Source organism: Lygodium microphyllum, chromosome 13, assembly GCF_053477565.2.
Source record: "Lygodium microphyllum isolate KBCC chromosome 13, Lygodium_microphyllum_v1.1.10, whole genome shotgun sequence".
NCBI classification, from domain to species: Eukaryota; Viridiplantae; Streptophyta; class Polypodiopsida; order Schizaeales; family Lygodiaceae; genus Lygodium; species Lygodium microphyllum.
The window spans coordinates 65,303,954-65,316,630 of NC_141147.1; the positions used below are offsets into that span (position 1 = coordinate 65,303,954).

At 38.5% G+C, this 12,677-nt stretch overlaps 1 protein-coding gene across 3 annotated transcripts in view; it reads right to left on the bottom strand.

Moving 5' to 3' along the window:
* Positions 1-1,973: 1,973 nt before the first annotated feature.
* LOC148026719 (CwfJ-like family protein / zinc finger (CCCH-type) family protein) overlaps positions 1,974-12,677 on the bottom strand; it is an 84,131-nt gene continuing 73,427 nt past the window's right edge. Inside the window, exons 5-12 of one of the 3 annotated variants that reach the window (XM_087691214.1) lie at positions 6,428-6,545; positions 5,716-6,134; positions 5,270-5,606; positions 5,064-5,157; positions 4,811-4,953; positions 3,041-3,112; positions 2,748-2,788; positions 1,974-2,554 (exon numbers count right to left, since the gene is read on the bottom strand). In XM_087691214.1, the coding sequence (XP_087547340.1) occupies positions 2,536-2,554; positions 2,748-2,788; positions 3,041-3,112; positions 4,811-4,953; positions 5,064-5,157; positions 5,270-5,606; positions 5,716-6,134; positions 6,428-6,545 (1,243 nt within the window). In that variant the 3' untranslated portion in view covers positions 1,974-2,535. Of the gene's footprint in view, positions 3,113-4,810; positions 4,954-5,063; positions 5,158-5,269; positions 5,607-5,715; positions 6,135-6,427; positions 6,546-12,677 lie in introns of all 3 variants that reach the window. The other 2 variants (XR_015692882.1, XM_087691215.1) reach the window with 2 other exon arrangements.

Consider the following 12,677-nt stretch of genomic DNA (forward strand, 5'->3'; position numbering starts at 1 on the left):
TATCTATTATCACAAAATGAAAACTAAGTCTTTTACAACCTTTCACAGTAAGCGTACAATACACTAGGATTTTTCATTGAGATATTAATAATACATGTAATATGTAACCTATTTACAAATAAAACTTGTGTTTACTTCCTAACAAACATCTCAAGACTTATAGATTTCAAATTTATAATATACACATTCACTTTTGATTGACATAACCAAAATCACAGTATATCTTGAAATTGTTGTTCATAACCTTATAGATCTGAAACATAAATTAAAACGATCTTAAATAGCCAAAAAAGCAACAAAAAAGACCTAAAGGATTTATTTATAAAATATACAATACTTTACTTGTATACTACATCTCACAACAATCTGAGATTTTTACTCTACTTTGCTTTTGGTGTCTCCACAAGCAATATCCAAGAGAGAGTGAAAGTGCTTACTCATTGCTTGCTTCTTCAAATCCTTGCTTCTCTTTTACTTCAACCTCCAAAAGCAACCTTTATTAATAGTATAGCTCTAATACTATGTCATAAGTCACATGGTGGAGGAACTTACTTGAGCTAATTAACTAGTGCTAGAACTATGTCCGTTGTAGATAGGCGTAATAAACCAAATATAATAAGAGAAGTCAATGGCTATATGAGTCATAATGACCACTAACATGCTAAGTGTAGATTTGCAAACCTATCTAACTAGATAGTCCATCAATGTTTGTACATTTTGAGCTTGCTATCTAAACAAAATGTACATATGCTACATGGTACAAACCTTGAGAGCACAATTCCAAAAAGTGATTGAATATCCTCTACTACAAGAAGAGAAGAAAAATCCAAAAGAAGCTATGCAAAGAGAGCAAGACCCATAATAATCATGTGGCGATGATTCATCTCCAACTTTAAGAGGACATGGTGGACAATAGGTTTACCAAGTGCATGTATCCCTTCTTTCTTAGGTAAGATAGACACATCCCTTAGAAAGAGGATAAATGAGCTTGTATATATGATGGACTCCTTGAATATCCCTTAATATCAATGGCACATGTTAATCACAATCCATCATTCCTTTGTTTACCAAAAAACCATCACTCTTCCACTCATCCCACACCACTATCTAAATATAAGTAACCTTTGATCCCAAAAAGATCCATTTATTTTCATATAGTTTTTTCAATAGCAACCACCATTCAATTTTCTACCAAGACTTCTTCATTGACCATCCTAGCATTCCCGGTCTTTGACACTTGCTACCACAAGTTACCTTTGACAAGGGTATCATGGGACTAACACTCGTCTAGAAAGGGGCATAATGTTAACTGTAAAGTGCAAAAGAGCCTCCACAAAATTTGAAGCAAAATTTTGAAGCTATTGTATTAATAATCTTGAATATTTTATTGAGATTTAAGCTTTCTCCTATGGAAAAAATATATAAATTTTTTGTGGCCCCATAAAGGCTAGGATGTGCACATTTAATTTTTACATTGAGACTAAGATTTGGGTGCACTCAAAATGAGGTAAGGCTTGGTCATGTGGCCACAAAGTAGGTTGGATGCCCAAGGAAAAGATGAAAACCCTAAATCTAAAAGTCACGTATAGAAAGGATGAAAAAGAATAGAAGAGCTATTGATGTGTTTTGCTCCTTACATTCTTGCTACTCTTGTCCATGTGTATGAGAGAGGGAGAGGAAGTGTGAGATGGAGTGACAGATATAATGTGTGAAGCTCTTTGAATTCTCTTCTCTTCTTCTCTATCCCATCTTCCTAGTGAGTTGAGTGTGTGAAGTAGAGAGTGTGAGGGAGTAAGGGACCTAGCATCGGGAAGCTTTCTTCTCCTCTTCATCTCATCAAGCTTGTATCCTCTCTTCGTGGGCAATAATGAAAGCAAGATTATCTCATATTTAGCAAATCCTCTTTTCGTGGGTAACAACACAAGCAAGATCATGAGCAAAAAGATCAGGCACAAACTGAAGAGCTCATAATATTAGTTACAAAAGTGCTCACTTTAATCAAATAAAATTAATTCAAAGGTGTCAACTCAATCCAAGTGACCGTGAGGATCTAGCTAAGGCATTGAGGAATGTGTGGACACAAATCCATGGAGTCCAAGTTACTGCAACATGAATTGTTATATGACAATTGATATGTTTGCCCTCATAAGGCATTTGAAACTAATGGTTATCCGATGATGCTATGCTGTGTGCAGGAAAGGCTCCCACTTCACGATCTTTTCTGCTGTCCTATAGAAGAGAATCTGTTATGTTGAAGAATCATTTGTCTATGACATGTACAAAATAGAACTAAGTGGCAAATATTATAGTAGTACCAGCACCCTTCAAAAGGGCTTCTACCCTTCACCAGAAGGGCCAGCATAAAAAAGTTCCCTTGTAACTAATCAGTAAATGCAGTGCTCGAAGTGGCAAGCTGTTGAAATCGTCTGATGGCATGAATTCAAGAAATGATACATTTTAAAAATCTAGGTCAGAGGGCCAATGATGTTATAGTACAGGGTTTGTGGCTCAATCTGTTCACGCAGCATAAACTCATCAATCTGCCACTACAGACCTGTACACAAGGCAAAATGTGAAAACAAACAAAATTTATGAGGTGAAATGTTAGAAAAAAATGACTGCAAACAGTAAAATGAACATTCTAAGGCTCTCAACCATGAGCTGGAATACTTTCCTATGCAGGACAGGGCATTTCCCACATGTTTGTGTGCTTAAAGAGCCACATATGTTTGCTGTAATCAACTTACCAATGAGCTTGTGTCGTTGTTAGTGTGGAAGTCTTACCCTTCTGGTCCCAGCAGCATTCAAAAATCATCAAACAACTGATGTCAGCTCACAAGGTAACCTCTTGTTGTAGGAAAAATGTAGTGCAGCATTGTTATCAAGTGCTTGCTCAAATAAAATATGTATCAGCAAGGTTTTGAATTTCATGGGTAACATAGGCAGCATGCCCCCAAGTTTCAACATATCATCTAAGCCCCTAGGATATCATTGGATCATAAGCTCTGAAATTCTCCTTGAACCTTTCAGTGAGAGCTACCTCCTCATTTTTGTTGAGTTTGCACACTTTCCAATCACTTCGCTCTGGGATGCCAAGCAGCTTTGCACATACCTGTGTATATCACTCTGTCTCAGAATGCTAGCTGTTAAATATGAATACTTCAGAATACAGAACACAACCAAATCATATTTCTCATTTCACTGATTTTCATACAAAGTTTTCATTTTAGCGTTTCTCATGTAAACTTCTGCTTAACTTCAGACGCCAAGCCCCTTCACATGCCCCCATTTTTAAAAAAAGCAAGCAAACAAACAAAATACCAAAAAACCTCAGATATAAAAAATTATAACTGGATTCACACAAGCAAGTGCCTCGAAGAAACAAGCACTGTATCTGACTGTAATAAAAGGAACTCTCATTGAGCACTGGTTGTAATTTCTAGCACTTTAACCAGCAACCTTAGATCAAGCCAAAAACTTGTGTGCTGGACCTGAATATAACATGATGTGAAGGTCAAAATTTACCAACACCTCTTATGTGTGGAACTTCACTCTGCGTCTGATGTAAAAGGGGACATCTCATCAGAGCCCTCACAAGAAGACCAAAACAGTGGAGGATTTAGCAGCTGCTGCAGACAGAGACTTCTCTACTGGGTGAGGTGGCCACTGTGGCCTCCCTCACAAATGGATATCCAAACTGTGGGGCACTTGCTAGTCATTCCAGTCAGAGGGGGACTATGTTAAGAAATGTTTAAGAGCCAGGCAATCAATACTCTAACTAGAGATATCTGACATACATCTAGATTGTGCTTTGTGTTTGGCTCCTCCTAGGTGTAGTCCCTCATCTCTTTGCAAGAATCTAATGATTCATAAGCCTAGCCCTTGCCATGTTTGGTGGTTTCTGGGCATCTTTGACATTGTGAGACAGCCAATCATTGCATATGGCTGAAGATTTATGGATGGTCTACTTGGAGCTTTCAAGCTCAAGCTCCTTGGACTGACTCCTCAAATTTTGATCACACTATCTGTCACAATTTGCCAGCAGCTGTTTCCTGATCTTTGTGCTATCTCTGAGGCATATCCAATCCCTAGCCTGAGGCATCCAGGATTAATGTACATGGTGGTTTTCAATCATTATGATCTCTTGTATCATAAATTATCGATGGGTTTCATGCATCCATTATAACCTTTTGTATCATGAACATTGATGTTTTCATCATGATTATAATAGCTTGTATGCTCTTCCTTTATTGAGCGTCAACAGAGTGCTAGCAGTAGAATTAGCTGTCCAATGAATGTACTTTGGGGGATCTTAGCCTTAGCCTCTAGATAGGTTGTTCCATGCCTCAGGAAGGTATTGCTTAGTGTGCCCATCTTAAATCAGTTTTTGGCTGTCCTACAAGTGCCCTATGCTCAAAGGCACCCCCAGTCACTCCACACTATCTTGCCTTCTTTTGGTGTCACTCTTGGCTAGGCCCTTTTCCATGCCCTTCAAAGTTGTGGGAATCTGTCAGTATTCAATTTGCGGTAATTCTTAGATTTCTTATTCATACCAAAGTAAATTTACTCGTCTTTAGTTCTCTTGTTCATGTCATACTTGCCACTAACATTACACTCTATCTGGTGCAAATGTTTTGCACTTTCTCTCTGACAACCTTTCCTGAGCCCATCACACTTATGTCACCCATCCCAATCTCTGAAAGTTCTTTTGTAAACACTAAACTAAACCTTTAACAATGTTTTCTATTGCGTAAGGAGATCAAATCAGAACTTTCTAGTTTCAAGGAGATAAGTGTCAAACTGTTATTACCTCACGACCCAGCTGCATAGGCATGTTCTCTTGAGGTTCAAGAACATGTGCTAGGATGCTGCCATCAGGTAGCTCCACATAGAAATAGTTGCTACCGCCCTGAAGGTATTTGCATAGAGCTTCATGCTTATTTCTTGTGTCAGCTATTGCAGTACAAATGAGAAGTCAGTCTTACAACTCACAAGAAGTGACACTGAGTACAATATATATGAAATTTGAGAAATGTTTGCGAATCTGAATCTTAATAGCATACCACGAATAAAATTGAAGGTAAAACCCAGATCTTTTCCTGCAGTTACAAAGGCATCCCTTGCTTGATTGACCTTAGAAACTGGAATAGGGACAGTCTGTTAAAGATGCAGAAAATACTGTGTTAGCCAACATGACTACATCCAGAGCTTTATGTTGCTCTACACGTCATCTCATTCCTTACAACAACACTGACCACAGTGTTCCTACCTGTAAATGTGCATGGGTTGCTGTTTTTAATTGGAGGTATCTCTCGAAAACTACCATCCTTTTCCCTTGGCTTACATACATGTTATGCAAAGCCTTCTTATACTTGTTCAACTCATCAATAGCAACTTGAGACAAAGACACTGTTGAAGGAAGGTGCTCGATGGGAAGAATGAGTGCATGCCCTTCAACAAGGCCACCTTTTGCAAGGGCACAATAGCATTGCTCACCAATGCTAACTATTAAATGTGCATCAATATCTGGGCTAGCTAAGCAGAACCAACAAGGTGCTGAAGACTGTTTCTTTGATTCATTAGACCTGTGTCTGTCATTTGACATTCTGTAAAACCACATGAGTTGCAACTCCAAAGTTTCAACTACTGTCCTCCAATTAAAAAGTTGGACAATATACCAAAAACTGTCTGCAAGTGAACACACACCAACTTTACCTGTAATCATCATCATCCAAAGAATGGCGATATCTGCATTCAGAACCCCTTTCACATTGCCCCTTTGTTACAAAATCAAAGCATGACCCCTTGGGTATTGGTTTGTCATTAGTAGAATCATGTTTGAAGTTACAAGCATCACCTCGAGAGCAGGAACCCTTTGTCCAAAATTCAAAACAGACTTTCGTGGCACCCCCATCATTTACTTTTTGCCTTTTATTTTGTGGAGCAGAAAACCTCCAGTACTGGCCCTCAGACTCATGTGAGGTTATTTGTTGATTTGAATCACTTGGAAGCATGGTTGCATCTTTGGATTTCAAAGCTTCATAAGGAGATACTGTGGTATTGGGAGGTTGAATGTTTAGCTCTATCAAGCTCAAAATCGATGCAGGTGTTGGAGATAGAGCATGAAGAAATTTCTAGCAATAGCATCAAATTAAAAGAACCTTAGAAAAGCTATCACGAATATTAAGCTTGACTTGAGAAACCATTTGTTGGCACTAACAAGCATACTGTACGCTAACTGAATACTAGAAAAGCTATCACGAATATTAAGCTTGACTTGAGAAACCATTTGTTGGCACTAACAAGCATACTGTACGCTAACTAAATCGGCCTCTAATGCACACATTGGAGAACAGAATCAGTTGCATAGAGCATTCATATGTGGGTTTATGATTTCAATTTTCTGCCAAAGAAAGCAGTCTGGCACCTGTTTCTGGTTGTTTCCAACTGCCCCAAGGCCTACAAACCGAGAGACATGTGAAGAGTCTTCATTCCGATAAGGTTCTCGGCTATAAAAGACACCTTCAGATCCAGCAATATGATACCTGATCATGTTACGGATGTGCTTAAAACTTGACATTGCAGTTCATCAATGAAACAATAAGCATGGTAAGTCATCAAACACTCTTGGTGCAAGGACAGATGATGCTTCTTTGTCTGCCACTACTGAGAAGTACCTTAACACATTCATAAGCTGACCATTAAAAACATCAAAAGATTAATACAACCGTCAGCTTTCAAAAACTGATAAAATTAGAACTGTAGCAGCACCACCGCAGCTGCACCATGCCAACATTTTTGTGATGTTTGTAAAGGAAATGCAAGAGCACCCCCATAATTATGGTGTCTTGAAGTCGAAAACCTAAGCTATTTCCTAATTGCATGTAGCCTTTTCATACTCCAAAGACTTGCTTACAGTATACTTTACTATCTATCTCGTATTGAAAGATGAACACTAGCAAGAACAGGGAGAAGGGGAATAAAGCTTTGATTCAACTACCTGCAAACTTGATCAAGACCCACAGACTTCTACTCACAAGAGAGCTTACCAAGCTCTCATTGCCTATTGCATGGCTGTTCAATTCCCAACTAACCACTTTGAGTTAACTCATGAGTCATAATCTTTACCCTTAGCCTTAGCCTTTCATTGAACTAGCCCTGAAACACATTCATGCACAGACAATACCATTCCGGCTCATAGACACACAACCCTTAACACTTTGGTTTAACCTGAAAATGCTTCATAGGCCTCTGCCCTTGTTAAATCCACACACATGTAACAGCCTTGCTTATAAAAAATCATCCAGTTATGATAGCCTACCTATCAACTGGAGTTGGAAGGATAATTTTGACTTCTTTGATTGAAACCACGAGTGATCTTAACTTTCCACAGTGTGACAGGTGCTAAAGATTATAAAAAGCAAGAAAATAGTAGCAAGATGTCACTCTATCTATGGCAAATGAAAAAGCATGAAAATATAACAATGGCCAACAAGAACCACAGTTGAGGATGATGATATGATCTAACTCAGCTTGCTGCTAATATGTCCTGTAAACATGTGAAGTCATAGCCTCACAAATAGCAAGGTGAGGAAAGATAAGAACTACAGCATTCTACAAAGGGTGTGGAATGCAGCTGCAATGACAACGAAGACACGCAGGCCATGTGTACAGTGTATGAAAACAGAATATAAATTTTCACCTAAATCATGAATTTCACTGTGAAGTTGAGGCTGCCACTTAAGCAACTGACCTACTACCATGCGGCCAGCTGCTTAAACAATCATAGAGCTAACTTTAAGGGTCTTTGATTTGTAGCTGATGCATATAGACAGACAAAGGACCTTCATAGATACATAGCCTCCAATAATTAGATCCCTCATCGTCATTTCTTTTATCAAAGGGGAATACATTATCTTTTCCACATGCAATCTACTCCTCGGGTCCATCAAGCATTCAATTGTCTTGAAATGTTTCCATAAGTAGAGGGAAATAAGACCTGAAATTGCAAGCTGAAAATTCTTTGAGAAAAAGGGATAATGTTGTCCAAAGTGTCACAAGGACGTGAAATTATATTGCTTTGCTTAACATTTGATTAAAAGTCAATCGAATGTGCTAATGTGACTTGCACATGTAAGATGCAAAGTGCAAGTTAATTATTTCATAGTTTGAGACCTAGGATCTCAAAATATTAGTTGGTGCCAAAGGCAAAAGTTGTAATAAGTTATGTTTGACAACTACCAGGTGGTACCCAGTGTCAGACTTTGGCCTAGACCAATTTATTGGCCACTAATATCAATGAATGACATTAGAGACTAGGCATTAATTAATTAATTTATCCTTGTCTAAGGGCTAATAGAATTGTTCATGGACACTTGGAAGATAAATTGGCCTAGCAAATCTAATTATTGGATGATGAATTTTTTTTTCAAGCACAAGAATAATTATTAGTAAGCTCAATAATGCTAGAAAATGGGATTAGATGATTGCCATTTGACAAAACATAACCATGTAAGTGGAAAAAACGTTTTTAGGGATTAGTAGAAGTCTATTCCAACCATTGTGAAAGAGAAGAGAGTTGTTAGAGAGCAAGGAGATATTGTGATATGATTTGCAACCATCAAGGACTAGTTTCGTAGCAAATGACAACAGTTTGGAGCCGTCTAGGTGCAAGTGAGAGTCGCTCAAGGTCCTTCTCATACAAGTGGAAGGAGTCACCGAGATTTTTAGTTAAAGAGATACCGCAAGGGACGCTAGTTTTTGGGGCCAACAAGGTGTTCGATATCCAAGATTGTATGGTAAAGTTTGTATCTCTAGTTTTGTGTATTTATTCATTGTTCTAATTAAGTGCTTAATCAAGTCTTTACCACCCTTTCCAAGAAGGAAGATGGTTTTAATATCAGCAATCTCCAACCATTTGTGATGCCACGTCAGCATTTTATGTAGGTTAGATAGCATTTATGGCCTTATTTATTGCTGATCGGCCAATTTCCAGCATATTAGGCTATTTATAGCCATACCCAATTGGCTATTTATTCATCCATTCCTTTGTTTCACAAGTGCTTTGTGAGGTGGCTACAATCTTCTCTGTCTCTAGCATGGACAACAAATTGAATATTCTCCATCTCCATCACCGTCACTAATATTGTACTGCCACCGTCTGTGCTACTATCATCTTTTCAGCCTGATCTGGTGCCCTCACTGACGCCTCAGACTACATGCAAGGATTGAATAGTCCACTCTTTTGGATTCAACATTCATCTTCACTCAATGTAGATCTCTCTCTCTCTCTCTCTCTCTCTCTCTCTCTCCCTTGTTCATGGTTCTCTTCTATTGTGCATTCTCATCATTCCCGACCCTAACACGCCCAGTTGCAAGGGCTTGGGTTAAAAAAATGTCCTAGCTGGGAGTCATGTGATGTGTAGCTTCACAATCCACAATCCAAACAAGAGAAAAAGTGCTAAGCTACAAAGAGTGGGCCGTTGTAGTTACCTTGTTATGCAAGATAACTTGTAGATGTGGACGAGACTCATATCCTTGGATGTCTCTAAAGAGATGAGGTGGGTTTGTGTAAACCAACCAAACAAGCCCTCTAGTATTGAGAACGAAGTCAACTGTGATGGCTAACCGATAGAAGTGGGGGTTTGACCACACCCCAGTCCCTGATTTTGATCGCCACCATCCTATCTCCCCCATTGGGGGTTGCCCAACTTAGGAGCAAGGATTTGAGTCTTTGATTTTCGTTGTGTGTCTCTTATCTTTGATCAACACTCGTCATCATAATGGACAAGCCTATAGCAACATTAACATTACCTATTCTTATTAGGTACATTCTGCCACTTAGGTTTGAGAGAGAAGACTGGGAAGTTCCTTGTGACTCACTAGGTTGATTTTGGGGTTTTTGTTTTTTTGGGTTTTATTTGTCGTTTCCTTCTTGCTCCTTTTGAGAAGATGCAGTGAGATCCTCCTCCTTTAAGGTGAAGGACTATGAAATTGATTGAATAGCCAAGCGTAAGACAATAGCTAGTACTCAAATTCATAGAAAATGGGTATGATAGGCTATGAGATCACATGTTGCACAAAATGGAAGTATTTCCTTAGCAACTTATTTAGAAACAACATGACATGGTCATCATGGGACTTAAGAGTCCCGTGGTAGAGAACTCAACAAGAAGTCACCAATACTCAAACAACTTGACCTTAAGGTCATCCCAGTCAATGATTTTGAGATATTGAAGCTCATAGTCATGTGTGATATGATAGGTACTATTCCGAGCCACATAGTGGTCAACCAATTGTACCCATCGCTCGAATGCTAGGTCAAAGTGCTATAACCGCGTGTGAAACTTGGGGGAAAAACCTTGCATTAGCTCGACTATGGTGGAGACATTTCTACCCTTCCATGAGCAAGCAATCTCATATGGAAGAAATACAGAATTGAATTGGGGTTCCAACCTGCCAAACAAGGTCCTATAGGTTCTAGGAGTCAAGAACATGCCTCATCGGATTTAACCAAGTGGTGTAATTAGACCCGTTGAAACAAGTCTTGTCACAAAAAACATACTCGGCTGATAAGAAAGATGAACCATGAGGCGTCGGATAAGGAATATAAAAAGGATAAGATGGGTAGGAGAAAGTGGAATAAGAAGGATTAGGAGGTGGGTAGCTAGAAATCGACTGTGAGTGTCTGTACACAACAGAATGACCAATAGGTCCACTAAGTAAAGTCATGGAGGTAAATTGTCGTACTAGTTGATTGACACCTTGGTAAGCAAGGGTAGGGACCCCATTCTAGATGTAACCCAAAGATGTATAGAATGGAGGTTAAGCCTCCCTCCAAGGTGCATGAACACCACTTGGAACCGAAGGTGTAGAGGTCCTAAAGGCTACATCTATGTTTGGAGGATCCTTGAAGTGGTATGTGTAATGCCATGTGGTTTTTGTTATGCAAAGGTAAATGGTGTAAAAGGTAATGGTAATGCACGAAAGAAGTAGGTGGGATGGGTGGGTTTTGAAACTATTGTGAAAATGATGATAAAGATACATTAAATTGATTTTGATTAAATGATGGAAATTAAAATGAAGGTGAAGATGCAGAATGCAATGAAGATAATACCCCAAACTCATCATGACTTTGATAAGCATAATGAAAAGATGTAAGGAAAGAAGAAGAGATACCAAACTTTTTCTTATAATCACCCTTCATGTATTAATATACATGACTGGATCTTCAATGGAAGATTTGCCATTATCAACAAATTGCACTCTTACTTCAACTTGTTCTTTACCAACATTCTGCAAAGGCAGTGAAGAAAAAGTAATAGACAAAGGAACAAAGTGGAAACTTGTATCTCTTGCACCAAAGTAGGAGAGATAGGCTGAAAATAGGAAACGTACGCCACACCTCTTTTTCCAAGATGGAAAACCATCCCTAATGTGGAGGTCTCAATGGCATTGCAACATCACCAAACTTGTGCACTACATCTCTTTTTCCAAGAGGTGGGGACTATCCCTAATGGAGGTCTCGATAGCACTGCAACATCATCAAACTTGTGCATTACATCTGATGAGAAAGAATCAAATATACCTTCTTCATGCAGCTTTTATTTAAAGACTTCTCAATGTAGCTCTTTGTTCTTTCTAGCTCTATGAACCAATATCAACTGCAACTCCTCATCTGTGATGGAATAATGATGTGTATCTCCAACGTAGTTTAAAGGATATTCGGCCATGTCAAAACCTTATGGAGTTGGCAGTGGATGCCCCTCTTGCTCAATTCTTGATATAGGCTCATTTGGGGACTGAGTCAGTGTAGACATACTTAAAGTCATCTGTCCTACTGTAGTTGACTTCTAAGAAAAGCTTTTAGATCAAGGTCTAGGTTTCTTCATAGAGTACCTAGCTCTGATACCATGTAAAGAAATACCCTAACACAAAAACTCAAATATAATCGTATGATGAAGCACAAACGGATAATAGAACATAGTAAGGATTAGGGTAACTCATAGTCAATGAATACAAAGAATAATGAAATGAATCAATCTGAATAGAATACAATGTGCAATGCAACGAACACACTATCCAGTGACTGAAGAAACTCTCTAGGACCACATTTCTTTTTAATAAAACGTTTAAATTCATTGATTAAATTGGATTTTAAGGTTGTTTAATTAAGCTAATGCATTTTTAGCTCAACACTAGGAACCCCCTACATAGTAGTCATATGTCCAAGATGTCAATGTGATGAAGGTCATACAAGATATAGAGAAGGGAGAATTGCCAATGTTGCATCCGTGACTTACCCATGGAAATTAAGTTTAGCACTTATAAAGGAAAAAATGCTTAAATAATGCAAAGGTTTTCATTTGGAGGAAGCCTGTTGTCACAAGATTTGCCATATTTCACATAAACACAATAAACATGCATGGAGTAATGCAAATTTAGATGCATGAATACACGAGTTGCCACTTAAGCACTGCCCTCATCACAAGGGAACTTACTCACAAACTCAAACAATAATGATCATTCTGATAAAAAGAGAAGATGCTAAAAATACATAATGACAAAGATACAAAGATCAAATCCCTGTAAGTACAAGGAGAAAAAAATGAAATCCTTTAACCAAAAGGTGAAAGGAAAAGTAATGGGGTTCTCTCTCCTCATCATGATGATACCAA